The sequence below is a fragment of the Chelonia mydas genome, chromosome 6 (genome assembly GCF_015237465.2).
Source record: "Chelonia mydas isolate rCheMyd1 chromosome 6, rCheMyd1.pri.v2, whole genome shotgun sequence".
In the NCBI taxonomy this organism is placed as follows: domain Eukaryota; kingdom Metazoa; phylum Chordata; order Testudines; family Cheloniidae; genus Chelonia; species Chelonia mydas.
In genome coordinates this window covers 43,534,764-43,553,869 of record NC_051246.2, presented here as the reverse complement: position 1 = coordinate 43,553,869, position 19,106 = coordinate 43,534,764, and the positions used below count along the sequence as shown (strand labels likewise).

Below are 19,106 nucleotides of genomic sequence, written 5' to 3'. Positions count from 1 at the left end.
TGCATGCTTCCCTACCATGGGTGTAAATAGCAATATAGATGGTGAGGCGTTGCTTAGGTGAGTAAGGGCATGCCAGAATATTAGCCTACAACAAGAGAACTCAATAGGTGGACTGCAGGCCAAATCCAGACTGCCAGATGCTTTTGAACAACCCTGAAATAAATAAATAAATATATATAATTTTTTTTACTCATTTATTGTTGTTGAGTTATTTTCTCTGGAGTCTGGACCTTGACTATACCTTGATCAAGAAATTGGATCTTAACAAAAAATAATTGACTACCCTCTGCCCTACACAGCTCTCTACACACTAAAGCAGTGGCTCCCACATCTACATTGCTATTTTTAGCAATGTAGCATCCTGCTGCTGGAGCCTTTCCTTGCTCCTGGGAAAGGCTCCAGAAGCTGGGAAAGGCTTTGGCAGTAGGGAAGCAGCAAAGAGAGGCTTCTGCAGCAAGGGGCTGCTGGAGTCTTTCCTTACTGCCTCCCACACCAGAGCCTTTCTCTGTCATGAGCAGCTACATAGGGCAATATGGATACAGCCTGCCTTTCACTTCAGCTTGTAGCTACGTATACCCTATGTGCCGCCACAAGTGTAGACAAAGCCTCAGTTGCCCTATTTCCCCAGAATATAATTCAGTAAAACATACAGAACTGTTTGCAGTACTAAATTTATTATAAAAATGTTTTATCACTTCATACAGGTAGGATAGCCTTGTTTGCTGCAGTGAATATTTTAGTTGTACAGCTGGGACAAACATAGGCCCACTTTCATATTTGGCTGCTTCATAAAAATATGTAAATTTGTAAGATTTCTTTCATAGTGAGCTGTCTATTCTCTGCCATTGTAGTAGTGGTTTCTAAAACAACTTTTTTCCTTCCTCCTTCCACTTCAGTTCTGTTAAGGATAGTTAACACTCTTCTTTATTTTTAAGAGAATTACTTATTTTAGGAGAGTGGCCACTTATAATAGCCTTGCAAAATTCTACTTGTCCCATGTAAAGAATTTTTTTTATAAATGTGCAAAATAGTAGGTTTTTCTTTCATTAAAAGGACGGTTGTGGAGGCTTATGTTTGGGCTGGTAAATATTATGCTCACTTTATAAAACTGACTGATGGAATGACCTCATTGATGATATAAATTCTGAGGTGGGGATCAAGAAAATCAACTCTAATGTAGTCACAATTCAAAATGTGTAGTAATGAATTCAACTGTTCTTTCAAGTGTACTAAGATGTAAGACAGGTTTCTCAAACTGAATATTAATTTCAGCTAACATCAGTTTTTTGCTATGTTCATTTGATCATCAGTGATTGGTACATAATGACTAGTTAATTAAACAAAATGGGAACAGAAAAATATTGATGCTCTTAGCTAAACAAGAGGATGGAGTGTATCCTTATTTTTTAACAACCAGTTATGTTTATCCCGGCAGGCCTCTAGATATTAGAGGAGAAGTGTCAAACAAGGAAATGCTTTTTAAGTACAAGCTTAATCTCTCAGATTTTATGTACTTAAAGGTCCCATTCGACTCTCATTGGGTGAAATCTCGCTCCACTGAAGTCAATAAGAGTTTTTACCATTTACTTCAGCGTAGCCATAATTTTCCCTGTTGACATCAATGCGAGTTGGATGAACCCTTGTTGAGGTACTCTGCATAGTTAATTGGTGGCCGTAGAGTTAGTATTATTAATCGCTGTTAAATATGGACCCAATCCTGCACATTTTTATTCACATGAGTAGTCCCACTAAAGTAAGTGTTTGATTAAGGCTCTACAACATTATTGCAGTACTTAAGCTCAGTTGTGTAGATCTCTGCAGGATCTTTTCATATAAAGAGAATAGTACAATATATTTTGAAAGTAATTGTAATGTGTAATATATAATTATATGTAATATGTAATTATTTCATAATAGTGAATTGTAGGAAGTTTGCAAAGGTAATTAAAATGTTGTTCACATTTACATTTTTAAACTTGCTATATCTTTGACTTATCTTTCTTTGACTTATAAACTAAGCAAACTTAATTGTTCTCTAAGGTAACATTAAAATGTAGTCTCATCTTATTCTTGGTTTTTGTTTTGTTTCCAGGTGGAGGTTTAGCTGTTGGAACCCTTCTTCTTATTGGTTAGTACAGAATGTATGAATATATTGTGCTATACTTTTGTTGCACTTAGCTAATATTTTATATAGCTATGATTACAATCTTTTTTTTAATTTCAATCAAACTTTAATTCTCAGCACCCTCCATGTTTGACTGTCTTCATGGTCGGTCATTCCTCATCTCCGTAGCAGTTAGTGGCAAACCAGATTTTTGCTCTGAACCTGGGCTTTGTACTGCCGGTTGGGAAGAACTCTCCAGAATTCTCGCCTCCAAGCAGCATGCATGGCATAGTCCAGGTTTCCCTTTGTAGCAAAGCTTTAAAGTCTTATAAACGCCCATTAAACTAAATTTCTCTGCCTTTATTGGTTTTGAGATTTTTCTCCCCAAAACTGCTAAACTTAAAACTTTGGCTTTCTGAGGAGAGTTTGAAGGATAGCAGCTTTCTTCCCCTCCTCCCTGAGAAATGGCCAACAGAGATAGCAGACCACAGGAACTCTGCATCCAGCTGTAATGTGGGCAGGGTATATGCCAAGACAGTTAAGCAGGCCACTCTGAAACCTGGCTCCTAGCCATGTGTGGGCAAGGTCTACACTGAGAGAGTTGAGCAGGCCACATGGAAGCTCCATTCACTGAGACCAGTTCTCAATCAGTGTCCTAGAGCTGGAATTAAGTTTTCCTCAGCCCTACTACCTCTCCCTTGAGAATGGGACCCCCTATTCCCACAGCTGGCAGAGCAAGTAGGGAAGTTGGAGCCTTATGAATCTTGGGTGGAGGCAAGGTGAGGGGGAACCGGGAGTGAAGAAACACCTGCTTACAGCCAGCATGTAGGCAAGATCCATGCTGAGATGATTAAAAAGGGTGCAAACCATGTCAGCTTCTGTGACCTTTCTGATACTAAATGAGTCATTTGTTTCCAATAGCTGTGGCTCATTCCTAATTCTATGCAGTTGTCCCCTGCGCAGCCTGGACTTAGCAGCAAGGAGCATGAGGTGAAATGATTTAGCGTGGATTGTGGACCTGTCTTTTCTCTGCCTTCCAGCCTGCAGGAGTCCCACAAAATGTCATAAAATGGTTACCTTTTTTTTAGAGAAACATGAAGGATGCATGCCTGAAGACTGTCCTTTCAATCTCAATAGTAACCTGCCCTCTGCCTTCTCACAGGGGATTGGCCCAGAGACTGGTGAAGGATAGATACTGCAAATTCAGCTCCTAAAGGGACAGCACAAAAAACTTGAAATATGTAATGAGAGAGTCTCATTTCTAGATCCTTTAAAGAGGAGAAAACTAAACTCTGAGATCCTTCCAACTATTTTGTTGAACACTGTAGGGAGCATAAACCCTGAGTAACTTTGTCTCTAGGCAAAGGAATAAGTCCCTCCCTCCTTTCAATGAGAGAATATTCAAACTCCCTTATGTCATTGGTGTTTTCTTTGAAGCTGTTGCACCAGGTTCCAATGTAGAGATTACACATTAAGAAGAGGGCATTGCTGCCTTTCATGAGAGTTGGGAGAGCAAGGAAAACCATGTAATCTCAAAAGCTTCTCTTGTTTTTAGGTTTCCAAGTCTGGGCAGATTTCCCCCAGGTCCACCCCAATGAAGAGTGTTTCGTCTGGGAGTGAACCACCTCAGAAAACGGGTGTTAAAAATAATCAGGGGAAGGATATTCGGAAGAACTATAGAATTCAATCATTGCCTCTTGGCCAAGTTTATCTTTTCCCCGAAGTAAATGAAAATAAACTAACACTATCAGCAAGACCCTTTCTAGAATCAGAAGGTGAGGGGTGAATGGTTCATCTCCTACACGTTGGAACAATATAGAACCAGTTCTGAGGAGACAGATATTTTTGGAAAGGGCAGAAGATTTTTTTGTGGTACGAAGAGAAACAGTGGCATATAGTCCATTTTAGATCTCAAGTCCATAAAGGGTTTAATATTCCAGGTGGATATATGAAATCTATCATTACAGCATTATCTTCCCAGAACTTCACAGTATGAAAATAAACCTGGAGTCCTACTGAAAATATGATTGGGGAGAGTTACCCAGAAATACTTTAGCTTCTGCTACAACAAGAAGTATTTTCAGTGAGGTTTCATGAGCCCTTTTGGAACTTATACTACATTTGTGAGTATCAGTATAGAAGTTATCTTTGCTTCCTTCCAGTGAAAGGAACAGATGATGTCTGGATGACCTTCTCATCATGTTACAAAAGGCTCAGCAGCCATTGTTAAGTCTTCAGAAACATGGCTTTGAGTGAACAAGTAGAACGGCCAATTATAGGCCTCACAAAACTCTAGCATCTAAATTATCACTCAAGACAACCTTAGAGCTCTCCCAGCGCTCTTTTTTAAAAAAAAAAAAAAAAAAGAAAAACACATCTCAGTGAGCGGCACAGCTACCAGCACTAGGGCATTGTATACACTGGTGCTTTACAGCACTGCAACTTGCTGTGCTCAGGAGGGTGTTTTTTCACACCCCTGAGAGAGAAAGTTGCAGTGCTGTTAATTGCCAGTGTAGACAAGCCCTAAAAAGTGGGCTAAAAGATCTCCTTTGTGCCTTCACCCCTCAGTCACTGAGAGTAAAGATGGTAAAGAATATTGTGAAGGAACAGGCCACCGTGATTATGATCTTATTAAACCTTAGATCTTTCCTCAATCAGCGTGATTGGAACCTTCTTTCAAACTTCCAGCACATGCACGCACGCACGCACTCTAAAAAGGGCCTGTCCTGAACGGCTATCCCATGCTGCCTAATTCGTCATCTGGGAAGCTGAGAGGAAGGAACTACAGTTTCTCATTCTAAGGAGGTGATCAGCAGCCACCTAGCATCTTAGAAGAAATATACAAATGATGTCTGTCATAAACTGGAGATCTAGATATTAATGTTACAAAGAACATACATAAGGGCAAAGTCAGCTGAAGCAAAGGACAAGTTGGCCTGATCATCAGACTCAAGCCCAGTGCTCTTTGGAAAGACAAGTCAGTGACTGCAAGCATACTGTACTGTAAGAAAACCAGGGAAATTTCTTATTGTAGTCAGATAACAGGTTCCTGAGGACCACTGCTCTTTCCAGTCCACTGTCAAGATGCAGTTTCTCCTAGCCCACAAATCAAAATCATGGTAACTTCTATTAGAACTAGCTTTTCAACTTCACAGTTGGTAGGTCTCTTACTTTCAGTGAGAAGAGGATCTTACCTACTTGGCACCTCCTTGTCCAAGGAAGCTACAGAGTTTGGTATGCTTGGAGTGAAACCTGAGTTACACATTCGGACTTCTGTGAACTAGTTAGGCCTCCATTCCCAAAAATACCAGTCTTCCTCACATACTAGAAAGTGTTATTGTTGCTCTTCTGGTTGAAACAAATACCCTAAGTACATAAGTTAAATGTGAATGGAGTCTATAGAGGAATAAAGGTGTGCGTATATAGCAGAGGCATTCAAAGCCTCAGGTATGACTCTTCTTATTACTACGCACTTTGTGAAAAGAGCAATAATAGAGAGATCACACACATCTTATCAGGATCTCTGTAAGGTTACTTACAGGGTCTTCCATCTAGACTTTCTTAATACCATAAAGTTACACTGTTACCCCATCTGATACAGGGTTTGGTAGAAGTCTGTTCCTCAACAGGGTGGCTGTTAAATCTTAAGTTCCTGTTCAGTTCTACACAGGTAAACTGAGTCCCTCCTTGCCTAGGGTGATTTACTGCTTTCTACATCCCTGCTCTGAAGACTGACTGACATGGAGGGGACAGAGAAGAAAAATTCTCTTGTAAATTTTCGTTCTGGGACTCTCCGTATCAGATCGTCTGATCATGACTTGGAAGAATGCATTATGTCCAGAGTGAGGGAGAGGGGTGGTCGGTTTTGGTTTTTTTGGTTTTTGTTTTTTTTTTTCAACCTGGCTATTCCTTGCTTGCTTGTTAAATAGTGTGAAAAGGAAAAAGGTGTTCCTCTGGAAAATTGCTAAATTTTTTCATATCAAGGCTCTGTTGTAAATGGTTTGAGTTGGATAGCACTTTATATAGAATTAGTATTTTTCAGCTTTGGAAGCTGTTGTTCTGAAGAGTTCTTTCTGAGCAGTGATCCTAAGCCCAAATTCAGAGCAAAGATCTGGTCTGCCTCCCGTTGCTGTGGCAAAGGGGAATGTCCCACTGTGAAGGCTGTCTAACATGGAGGGTTAGAATGAAAATTCACAGGTAAAATAGAATTTTCCTTATTTCTTACTTTTTAAAAAAAATTATCTAGTCCTTCCTCAAACCAATGCTGCCTGTCTTTCCACAGGATAAAACAAAATTCAGTGTGGACAAATACCTGGGTGCTGATCTCAGTGCCTGCAGAGTTGGGGCTGGAAAGAAAAGATGTTCACTTTTATTCACAAAGCCTGTGTCTTACACACACACACACACACACACACACACACACACACAACACCAAAAAAAGTATTAAAGTTTTAATACAAACTGACATATTTCAGGATATTCAGTAAAATGGACTGGGTTATATGCTTCTATAAATCGATTGGGAACAATGAATTGGCTTGTGTTTGACTCAGATTATTACAACCATAATGATATATAAAGGGTGCAGCCTTTTTAGCAGCATTATTTTTTTTTATGTACATTTTAGTACTTAGGAAAGCACCACAGAACTGGTTCAGTATAGGTAACAGAAGTACAGTCTTCCCCATTCTGCTCTACTAATATACCTGAAGCCAGTTCTACAGTAGCCATCTTTACAACTAAGAGATAATTTAGTCTCTTTGACCATTCAAATCTAACTTCAAAAAGATCTTTATTGGAATTAAAATCTGTGCAAGTATGGCCAAAGAGTGAACAAGGATATACTCTGTTTGGCGGTAGTTCCAAGACATCAAGCATCTGCCCAAGATGTGGCTTCACAATATTAAGAGATTTAATCATTTACATCTAGTTATCAAAGATTATAAGGCCAAAAGGGACCACAGTGATAATCTGTTACTACCTCTTGTATAACACAGGCCATAGGACTTGCCTGAATTAATTCCTGTTTGAGTAGACAATATCCTTTATAAAAAAAAAAATACCCGATCTCTATTTTAAAATTTCCAGTGATGGAGAATCCACCATAACTCTTGGTAAATTGTTCCAATGATTAATTATCCTCGCTGTTACAAATGTGCACCTTATTGCTAGTCTAAATTTGTCTAACTTCAACTTCCAGCCTTTGCATCTTGTTCCTCCTGTATAGTCTGTGATCAAGTCACCCATTAACCTTCTTTTTGTTAAACTAAATAAATTGAGCTCTTTAGGTCTGTAAGGCATGTTTTCCAATTATTTAAACATTCTTATGGCTCTTTGAACCATCTCCAGTTCATCAACATCCTTCTTGAAGTGTGGATACCAGAATTGGACTCTATATTCCAGTAGCAGTTGCCCCAGTCACAAATACAGAGGTAATATAACCTCCGTGTTCTTACTTGATATTCCTCTGTTTACACAACCAGGGATCGTAATAGCCCTTTTGGTCACAGATTCACAGTGGGAGCTCACATTCAATTGATTATAAACCATGGCCCCCAATTCCTTTTCAGAGTCGCTGCTTCCCAGGATAGAGTCCTCTGTCCTGTGGGTATGACCTATATTCTTTGTCCTAAATTTATGACTTCACATTTTGCTACGTTAAAATATATTGTTTGCTTGCTTCCAGTTTACCAAATGATCCAGGTTGCTCTGTATCAGTGACCTGTCCTCTTAATTATTTACTATTCACACAATCTTTGTATCATCTACAAACTTTATTGGTAATGACTGTTTTATTCCAGGTCATTGATAAAAATGTTAAATAGTGAAGGCTAAAAACCGGCCCCTGCAGGACTCCACTGGAAACACACCCATTCAATCATTATTCCCCATTTACAATTACATTTTGATCCAGTTTTTAATACATTTTACATGTGCCATGTTGATTTTTGTATCATTCTAATTTCTTAATCAAAATGTCATATAGTACCAAGTGAAATGCCTTACACAAGCCAATTACGTCAATACTGTTTTTTTGTCAACCAAATTTGTAATGTCATCAAAAAAAGTTAGTTTATCAACAAGTTAGAGAGGATCCATTTTCCATAAAAACCCATGGTGAGTAGTGTTAATTGTTACCCTCTTTTAATTCTTCATTAATCAAGTCCTGCATCAGTCATTCTGTTATTTTGCTTGGGAATGATCTCAGGCTGACAGGCCTATATTTACCTAAGTTGTTCTGTTTACACTCTTTAAAAATTGGCACAAAACATTAGCTTTCACAAGGTCTTCTGAATCTTACTGAAAATCAACATTAACGATCCAGAGAGCTCCTCAGCCAGCTCTTGTAAAACTCTTGGATGCAAGTTATCCAGAGCTGCTGATTTTAAAATGTCTGTCTTCATTAGCTCCTGTTTTAACATCCTCCTGAGTTACTTTTGGAATTTTAAGTATTTCATTATCATTATTGTAAAGCTATACTAAAGTTTTAAGAGTCTGGGTTTCATGTCTGTGATTTTCTAACTAAAGATTAAAGTCCAGGAGGGAAGGGAAGGGAAGGCTTGATGTGCACTAACCTTACTTGCTGGTAGGAGAGCAGTTTTTCGTATGTTGAGTGGGGGGGAGAGGGGGAAACATTCCACCTCTAGTAGTTGATCAAACTAAAGCAGACAGAAGGCTAGGACACTGATGGATCTTAAGCAGATGTAGACTATCAATTGATATTCCAACTCAAGTCTAAATTTGGAAAAGAGCTGTCCAAGTGAAATAGGGATGATAGTTTAAGGCAGAAATCCTGTGGAATATCATGTTGAGGTTACTAGTGTTAGAGGAACCCAAAAAAGAACAGGTGGAGAAACTGGAATAAAATCAACAGAGGAAAGTGTCTGAGATTTCTAAGAACTGTGTTGAGTAACTGAGAAGGGCAGTCTCTAGTGTCAGATAGAGCAGGAAGGTCAAGATCTTTCTAATGCTAGGTTCTCCTATTGCCTGTTACAATATGGTATATCTCAAGATACTGAAACTTATAATTCTAGTGCCATAAGTACATGTTCTGTACAGAACAAAGAATAAGATAAGGTCCTCACCCTGAAGACAGTCTAGGCAAGGTCAAAATTGCTGGGCAATACTTCTGCCATGTTGAGGTTTGAAAACGATGGTAGGATTTTTTGGGGGGGAATGGATTCTACAGAAGGTTCTGCTGGAGGAGACCGAAGGGATTTGGGATTAGGTGACAAGCCACTCCAAGCAAAATGGTCAGCCACAAAGCAGGCAGAAGGCATAGAGTGGGAAAAGTAAATGAAAGGGGGGCAATAAGAATTGGAAGTAGTAAAGGAACTAAACAAGTGGGAAGAAAGGAGAGCAAAAATGTAGACAAGAACAAGATTATGCAGGGCTTGAAAATGAAGTTGAGGCTCTTGCACTTGATGTGGTAAAATGGGAAGCTACTAAGGGATTTGAAAAGGCATCTAATCAGATCAGCCTAAGGAAAAGATGAGTGAAATCCCACTGAAGTCCACAGCAAAAGTCACATTGACTTCAGTAGAGCTAAGATTTCACCTCATGACTTTCTCTGAGTGCATGACTAGCAATTCTCATTCATGGGTTATGAAGTCATTCATTAGATACCAGATATAAAGAAAGAAGCAACAGAGGAGTTATTAACATAAAGGTAATATCTGGAAATGTGGGAGATCCAAAATTTAACATTTTAGACTTAAATAAAAAAAATTCTCAAACAATTCTGAAGCAAATAATGTTATACAAAAGACATTCAAGAAAACTGTATTTTCTCATGTGTAACTACTTTGAAGATCTTGAAACTGGTTTTAAAGCTAGCATAGTGAGTATTGTAACTGGATTGTTAGAATGGCTCATCAATAATACAGAAGAACAGTAAAATCCTGTCATGAGATTAGTCTAGGCAAGCTTTATATTTCACAGGATTGAAGCTGTCAGTGTTAAACCTCCTAGGAGGATCCTTCAGCATTGTACTCCAAGTATAGTAAAAAGGTTAAATTCTTTAACATTCTCTAAGGCAAGGATAAATTGCATTATTCTAAGATTAGCTCCCTTTGCAAATTAAATGCTCATCTTCATTATTTGACACCTATTATCCTGGTTAATTTAACCAAGTAATAGTAGATTCAGGGTATTAAAATGTTTGTCTCAATTATTATGGTTCTCTAGAGATGCAATAATATAGGTTGCTGGACAATCTTGTAAAATATTATTTGGCATACAGTATGTATATATTTAAAGTTAAGTTTTCTAGCAGTGCTACTTTATAGCAGAGAACATCTTGATTCCCAGTTAAACTGAATTCTATTAATTCTTTTGTGTTATCTCTTCTTTTACCATGCTTGAAGTGACCATATGTACTAATTTTTCATCTAATTTTCCAATATCGTAGGAACTTCTTTTGGGACACCTCTAACTTCCCGATTCATTTAATTAATCAGAACATTTGGTTTTGTAAAACTTCTTTTGTTTGTTCAAGATGTTTTGCTATACCAAGTAAAACTTGCTCTGTGTTTACCAGAAACAAATAGTCCAGTGGAACCAGTGTTCAGTGTTGTGAACAGTTTTTGGAGTGAAGTGAAAAGTTGAATGACACTATTAAAACTGTTCTTTTGCTGAAAGTGAATGTTAACAACATTTGTTCAGTGTTTCATGTTAAACACCTTCAGAATGCTACGTTGCTGGAAAAAAATCATGCACTTTCAGAAATATGTACTACTTGTTTCTGAGTCAGGAGCTGAAAGTAGTAACAGCATATATATATATATATATTTTTTTTTTTAAGTGTCCGAACCTTAAAAAAATATCACCAGGAAGGTGTCCTGTTTTTTTAATTTTTAAAATGTGTACCTTAATCATGCTACACACCTAATTTCTAAAGACAGTACTAGGTAATGAAGTTCTGAGGGACTCAGTTAACACAGTGGTGCACACAGTATAGGAACCTGGATTGAATGTCACAATTCTTACACACTTTAAAAAAAGTTAAGTTTTTTTGTTGTTGTTGCTTTTGCCATTTGTCGAGGTCACTGATAGTTGAAGGTTTTAAAGGTTATCATATCAGAGGGTTTTGTTCGGTAGCTGAGGTCAGGTTAAAAAAAAATGTTAAATCATAACATGTATTTTGTTAGAGGCAGGACTATTCTTGTACATTCTAAGCCTTGAAGCAGTTTCAGCTACTTTAATTAGCTACTTTTATTTTTGTTAGACATGCAATTTAACCTGACTGATAAGGGTACTCTTCACTTGTCAATATAATTGACTTTATCACCTTTTAAAAAGTTTAAAAAGGTAATTTCTGGAGAGGTACAAATCAGTGATTTGCCAAATATAATTATACAAAATACAACATGTCAAAATTCACCTTCCTGCCTGATGGCTGAATGCCAAATATTGTAACATATATGACAGGTTTCAGAGTAACAGCCGTGTTAGTCTGTATTCGCAAAAAGAAAAGGAGTACTTGTGGCACCTTAGAGACTAACCAATTTATTTGAGCATAAGCTTTCGTGAGCTACAGCTCACTTCATCGGAGCTGTAGCTCACGAAAGTTTATACTCAAATAAATTGGTTAGTCTCTAAGGTGCCACAAGTACTCCTTTTCTTTTTGTAATATATATGTTTGCCAACTCTGGTTTTGGCGTGTGCTAATTAAATGCAAGTGACACAGACTAAATTCCCTCAAGCTTAGTAGCTGTGGACATGAGTAAAATATCTTTAAATGGAATTTTAGATACTGAAGATGATTAAAACAATCACATCTCATAACCTGCAGCAGTTTTGGTGAGAAGCTTTGTAGCCAAAGAAAGACTCACCTTAGGTCACACCATTATATTGTTGTATTGTCTGTAGGAAAAAAAAAAATCAATACTGATGGATTGTGACAGTTTTTGACAGCTTTAGGGCAACCTGTCTAGACTTTCTACAAAAAGTGGTATTTGTATATTGCTGCAATTTTTCTCCCCAGATAACTAGTAGTGTAGTTATTTAAAAAGCAGAAAGCTATCTTGTGGAAGTTTTCAAGGGCCCACATGCCATTTTAAAAGGGTCTCTATAAATATGATCCACACTAGAGCTATCAAGCAGTTAATCACGCTGTTAAAAAAAAATAATAGAATACCATTTATTTAAATATTTGTGGATGTTTTCTACATTTTCAAATATATTCATTTCAGTTACAACCCGGAATACAAAGTGTATAGTGTTTACTTTATAATTTTTACAGTGCAAATATTTGTAATACAAATATAAACAAAAGAAATAGTATTTTTCAATTCACCTAATACATTTCTTTTGTTTATATTTGTATTACAAATATTTGCACTGTAAAAATTATAAAGTAAGTACTATACACTTTGTATTCTGTGTTGTAATTGAAATCAGTATATTTCAAAATGTAGAAGAACATCCAAAAATATTTAATAAATTTCAGTTGGTATTCTGTTCCTTAACAGTGCGATTTAAAACTGTGATTAACTAAAAAAAAAAAAAAAAAAAAAGAATCGTGATTAAAAAAATTAATCACATGAGTTAACTGCGATTAATCGACAGCCCTAATCCACACACAGCGGTTTGGTTTGGATTTTTTTGATGTGTTTTTTCTCAAATACTTAACCCAGCCCCTCACAGAAGAATAACTTATATCAGTTGGATACAGTTTTACTTACTCTTTTACTTGTATTCTTTTGTCCACATCCTCAGCTGGTGTAAATCTGTATAGTTCCATTAGGGAGCTTGCCCTTAACTTGTAAATAAGGTTGTAGCTACATTAAAATATACTATAGCTAATGCCCAGCTGGCACATTTTATTTCTCTATTAATGGGTCTTCTTGCATGCTCTGGCAGCCTCTCTAAAACATCTTGCCTGTGCCTCCCAAGAGCTGGTAGCTTCCTCTTTAATATTACTGGTATGAATCAGCCAGCAAGGTGTACCCTGAGTGGTAAACCTAGCCAATTGATGCAAAAGAGGAATAAAATTTCTATAATGTGCTCTCTGAGCCTACTCCAAGCACAGAGTAAGAATTGGGAATTAGTTCCTTATTCTCCAGTTTCAGCAAGGCCTTACACTGAGTTACCATTTCTGTATATTGATAGCTATATTTTCCTGTCAGCTGCTGTGAGAGGAGACCAGAGAATAATGATGATAAACTAGTTATCTGCTCTCCTAAACTGCAGGGTCAGGAGAGGATTTGTCATGTAGACAACATGGGTAACTTCTAGGTAAAGAATCTTTCTTGTGCAGTTTTATGCTTCACTAGTTACTCACTTGCCACTTAGCTTTGGAAATGTTCTTTGTTCAGAGAAAGTAGGGGAAGCTGTGGAATGTTTGTCTGAATTGAAATGATTGGACCCAGGAACAGAGTCTGCAGCTGCAGGATTCTTCTATGCTTGTGTGCCTTACCAGCTAGAGGTAAGGTGCATAGTGAATGCTGCTCATGGGAGTACTGTTTAGAATGAAAGCTAAACACAAAGATTTGGGGTCCTGCCTTAAGTGCCTACGGCTTCGTGAGAGTAGTACACGCATAAGTTTCAGTCCCCATCAACACAGTCTGTTAGGATAGAGATGGTTCTTGCAGAAAAGGAGACAACTGGAGACAAATTTAAAGAAATAATTTGGGACATTTCACTTTTTGATTGCTACAATAAATTTTTGTTTTCAGATAAATTGTTGAAAAGTTGCAAAATATTTTACCCATGAAAGAAACGAATTGCTATGCTGCTGAAATACCTGTACCAAACAATTTTAAAAAATTGGAGCTGTGTTCCTATGGCTTTGCATAGTAACATAACTATTAAAGCCTGGGTACAATGGACACTATCAGAAAAGCCCTATCTGAGTGCATTTTAGATCTTTTGAATACAAGAAAAGTTTAGTGACCTAGAAATGAATCAATAAAAAGCTATTCTCTATATGACAAATTGAAGAACTGAGGGATCCTTACAGATGCATTGACTTTAACAATTCAGGATACATTGTTTGTAAAGGCTTTCTGAGACACGTTTAATCCTTTGAGTACTATAGGGAGACTGAGTTGTTTTGTATTTAGATTGCTCTCTGGTAGTTTATTTTCCTATTCTTACTCTAAGTTCAGTGTGATGGAAGCCAATGTAAGTAGCCTAAAAGAAAAGCTAATGTTAAGATGACATTTTGTAACACTGAGTTAATATATCATTTTTTGACTAAATTGCAAGTTCCTTATTGCTTTGCAGAATATTGTTTTGGAGTTATATGAGAAATTGAGAGTTCCTCAGACTTTAATGATCCCCAGTTCTTATTAAGTGATAAGTGCATCACATAAAAATGTATGAAGCAACAAAACCACTCATGATCCTAGATGTGGTGGTTGTTGGGGGCTTGTGATACTTCTTACCATGGTGTCCCCTTCATATTCTTTGTAGTTTTGTTCTGGTATGGTAGGAATAAGAAATGATACAACCTACTGTAACCAGGTAGCCTGTTATAACAAGTATACATGTAAATATGTTTACTTAAATGATCCTTACTATCCCCAACAACTGACTTTTTAGATTGCAAGCTTCTCAGGTCATGGACTGTGTTATTTTGTTCTGCACAAGTTGGAGCACACTGCTGCTGATCAAGAAATAGATAACAACAATGGCACAGAGAGTTTGATATTGTGTATAGTATTTGAATTCTATCTTCACAAAATGTAATATTGACTCGTGTTCCATAAACATGAGAAATCCTGGCTCCAGTCAAGTTAATGGGACTCATCCCGCTCCTACCCCAAAACCTCATGAGGAAAGATGGGCTTTGCGACATATCTGTAAGATTTAATAAATCCAGGCTCTGGTGGACCAAGGACAAGAGCATATTTCAAAGTTGAAGACCCCTCATGAAGAATGTCATGCTCATGGTCCTTATCCTTCTCATTCAGATGGAAGAGGATCTAGTTGAGACGGTTGGAGACAGATGGTTTCTCTCCGATAACCGGGTCCCTATCTATTTTAATTTTTTAACTGTTATACCATGTAATTACCTTGATTTCTGGGTAGCTAGGGTTTTTAGGGTTAGGACTTTAGATTTAAACCAACATATTAAACTCCATGTGGAAGCCAATTTGTAGCCAGTTCATCTCATGTTCTGGTGAGAAGCACTCCCTAATAAAAATGTGACACAGGCGTAAATTATTGTAAAGTCTGAATTTTTTTGAGAAAATTCACACTCCTAGGCTTGGTTGGAGGGATGAGGAGATAGTCTTGGCTGTTTTCCTTTTTTGTCTCCAGGAGCAGCCAAAGATCTAACCAGACCTCAAAAAACAAACTTGAAATATAAAAGGTAGCTAAATTCCCTCCATAAGGGATACCGATGTAATCCTTACCAATGCTTCTGCTAGCTCCTTGAGTCTACTAATGTAGAGTTAGTCTTATCTGAGTTAAATCACTGTTAATTTGGAGTAAATGGTAAATGTTTTAGTCATATAAAACCAAGTGAGACTGAATTTTTAGTAAATTCAGGTGCTTAGCTAACAACACAGGAAAAAGCTAAAATAAAGGAATTGTTTTACATAGTGGGTGAAATTCTGACTCTCTTTTTTAAGGTCAATGAAAATGTTGCTATTGACTTCAATGGACCATGATTTCACCTGTGTATATTTTAACATTTATTACACTTAACCATAAGCATGGCCATACTGGGACAGACCAGTGACCATCTAACCCGGTATCCTGTCTTCCAACAGTGGCCAATGCCAGATATTTCAGAGGGAATAAACAGCAGCATCTGTCAGTCAGGGGCTTAGGTACAACCAGTTGCATCCTTGACCATCTTGGCTAATAGCCATCGATGGACCTATCCCTGTGAATTTACCTAACTCTTTTTTGAACCTAGTTATAATTTTGGCCTTTACAACATCTTTGCCAATGAGTTCCATAGGCTGGCTGTGTGTTGTGTGAAGAAGTACTTTCTTGTGGGGTTATTTTTTTTTTCTTAACTTGCTGTCTTTTAATTTATTTGGATGACCCTTGCTTTTTGTGTTATGTGAAAGGGTAAATAACATTTCCTTATTCACTTTCTTCACTACATTCATGCATATCCCCCCTTAGTCGTCATCTTTTAAAGATGAACGGTCCCAATCTTTTTAATCTCTTCTCATATGGAAGCTGTACCATACACCCAATCACTTTTGCTACCAGTCTCTCCACCTTTTTCATTTCTAATATAACTTTTTTGAGATAAGGTGATCAGAACTGCATGCAGTATTCAAGGCATGGGCATACCATGGCTTCATGTAGTGGCATTATGATACTTAGTGTTTTATATAGCTAAGACCTTTCCTAATGGTTTCTAACATTCTCTTAGCCTTTTTGATTGCCACTGCACATTGAGCAGATGTTTTCAGAGAACTACCCATAATGACTCCAAGATCTGTTTTGAGTGGTAACGGCTATTTTAGACCCCATCATTTTGTATGTATGCTTATGATTATGTTTTCCAATGTGAAGTTATCCATATTCATTACCCAGTCACCCAGTTTTGTGAGATCCCTTTGTAACTCTTTGCAGTCTGCTTTGGACTTAACTATTTGGTTAATTTTGTATCATCTGCAAACTTTGCCACCTCACTGTTTACCCCTTTTTCCAGATCATTTATGAATATGTTGAATAGTACTTGTCCCAGTACAAATCCCTGGAAGACCCTGCTATTCACCTCTTTCCACTGTGAAAACTGACCATTTATTCTACCCTTTGCTTCCTGTCTTTAAACCAGTAATTGATCCATGAGAGGACCTTCCCATTTATCCCATGACTGCTTACTTTGCTTAAGAGCTTTTGATGAGGGAACTTGTGAAAGGCTTTCTGAAAGTCCAAGTACGCTATATCCAGTGGATCACTCTTGTCTATATATTTGACCCACTCAAAGAATCCTAATAGATTGGCGAAGCATGATTTCCCATTACAAAAGCTGTGTTGACTCTTCCCCAAGAAATCGTGTTCATCTATGTGTCTGATAATTCTGTTCTTTACTATAGTTTCAACCAGTTTGCCTGATACTGAAGTTAGGCTCACCAGCCTGTAATTGCCGGGATCGCCTCTCAAGTGTTTTTTAAAAAATTGGCCTTAGATTAGCTATTCTCCAGTTATCTGGTACAGATGGTGATTTAAGTGATAGGTTACATATCACAGTTAGTAGTTCTGCAGCTTCAGATTTGAGTTCCTTCAGAATTCTTGGGTGAGTACCATCTGTTCCGACTGATTGATTACTGTTTAACTTATCAATTTATTCCAAAGTCTCCTCCATTGGCACCTAATTCTGAGACAGTCTCTCAGATTTGTCACCTAAAAAGAATGTCTCTGGTGTGGGAATCTCTCATATTCTCTAGTGAAGACTGAGGCCATGTCTACACTAGCACTTACGTTGGCAAAACTTTTGTTGCTCAGGGGTGTGTAAACCCCTCCCCGCAAGCGACATAAGTTTTGCCGGCATAAGCGCTCGTGTGCAAAGCGCTATGTTGGCAAGAAAGCATCTCCCACCGACATAGCTATGGCTGTTCGTTGAGCTGCTTTTATGATGTCGATGGGAGAGCGCTCTCCCCTCGGCATAATGTGGCTACATGAGCGAACTTACAGCAGCACAGCTGTGTACAGTACAGCTGTGCTGCTATAGGATTGTAAGTATAGATGTGGCTTGATGCAAAGAACTCATTTAACTTCTTCGCAATAGCCTTGTTTTGCTTGATTGGTCATTTAGCACCTCAATGATCCAGTGGCCTCACTAATTGTTCAGCAGGTTTTCTGCTTCTGACGTATTTAAAAAATGTTTTTACTTTGTTTTTGTGTCTTTTGCTAGTTGCTCTTCAAATTCTTTTTTGGCCTGCCTAATTATACTTCACTTTTGCCAGACTTTATGCTCCTTTCTATTTCCTCAGTAGGATTTGACTTCCAGTTTTTAAAGGATGCCTTTTTGCCTCTAACTGCCTCTTGCCTTTACTCTGTTTAGCCGTGGTGGCATTTTTTTTTTTTTTTTTTGGTCCTCTTACTGTGGAGTTTTTTTATTTGGGGAGTACATTTAGTTTGAGTCTCTGTTATGGTGGTTTTTTAAAAGTTTTCATGCAACTTGTAGGCATTTCACTCTTGTGAATGTTCCTTTTTATTTCCATTTAACTAGCTTCCTCATTTTTGTGTCGTTTCCCTTTTTGAAGTTAAATGCTACTGTGGTGGGGGTTGTTTTTGGTTTTTTGTTGTTTTTTTTTTTTTTTGGTATTTTCCCCACACAAGGATGTTGAACTTAATTACATTATGGTTGCTATTACCAAGCAGTTCATCTATATTCACCTCTTGAATCAGATCCTGTGTACTCTGTCATTGTTGTATATTTTGTCCTCTGGTATTACTGTGTCCCATTGATTATCATTGTTCTACCAACTTTCTGCTATGCCTATTAAATCAATATCCTCATTTAATACTTGGCATTCAAGTTACTCAGCATTTAGACTTCTTGCATTTGTATATAAGCACTTATAAAATGTGCCAATAGTTAGTTGTCTGCCTTCAAGTGATGTAATTGAATGGGACTGTTTCCTTTGGCTGTTTCTCTTCAGCTCTTATCTGTACTTTTGCAACTACTGTCCTCTCCTCTTCACTAGGATATAGAGAATGCCTGTTAATAGATCCTCCCTTAAGGGATACCTCTGTCAGAACAATGTGCTCCTCCGTACCTGTCAGTTTTCCCTTAGCCCTTAGTTTAAAAAAATTCTCTGCGACCTTTTTAATTTTACATACCAGCAATCTGGTTCCATTTTGGGTTAGGTGGAGTGCATCCTCCGTAGGCTCCTCCTTTCCTAAAAGGTTCCCCAGTTTATTAGAAACTTAAAACCCTCTTCTCTACACCATCTCATCCACGCATTGAGACTCTGCAGTTCTGCCTGTTTACCTGGGCATGCACATGGAACTGGAAGCATTTTGGAGAATGCTACCCTGGTGGTCCTGGACTTTAATCTCTTTCCTGTCAGCCTAAATTTGG

The 19,106-nt window shown here is 37.7% G+C and overlaps 1 protein-coding gene across 13 annotated transcripts in view; it reads left to right on the top strand.

Annotated features, from left to right (window-relative positions):
* ELP4 (elongator acetyltransferase complex subunit 4) overlaps nt 1–19,106 on the top strand; it is a 259,781-nt gene that overhangs the window by 7,983 nt on the left and 232,692 nt on the right. For 11 of the 13 annotated variants that reach the window (XM_007067905.4, XM_037899910.2, XM_037899906.2 and 8 more), the window contains exon 2: nt 2,093–2,128. The exons of 1 other annotated variant lie outside the window; for it this stretch is intronic. In XM_007067905.4, the coding sequence (XP_007067967.1) occupies nt 2,093–2,128 (36 nt within the window). Of the gene's footprint in view, nt 1–2,092; nt 2,129–13,422; nt 13,533–19,106 lie in introns of those variants that run through there. One more of the 13 variants, XM_043549339.1, reaches the window with a different exon arrangement.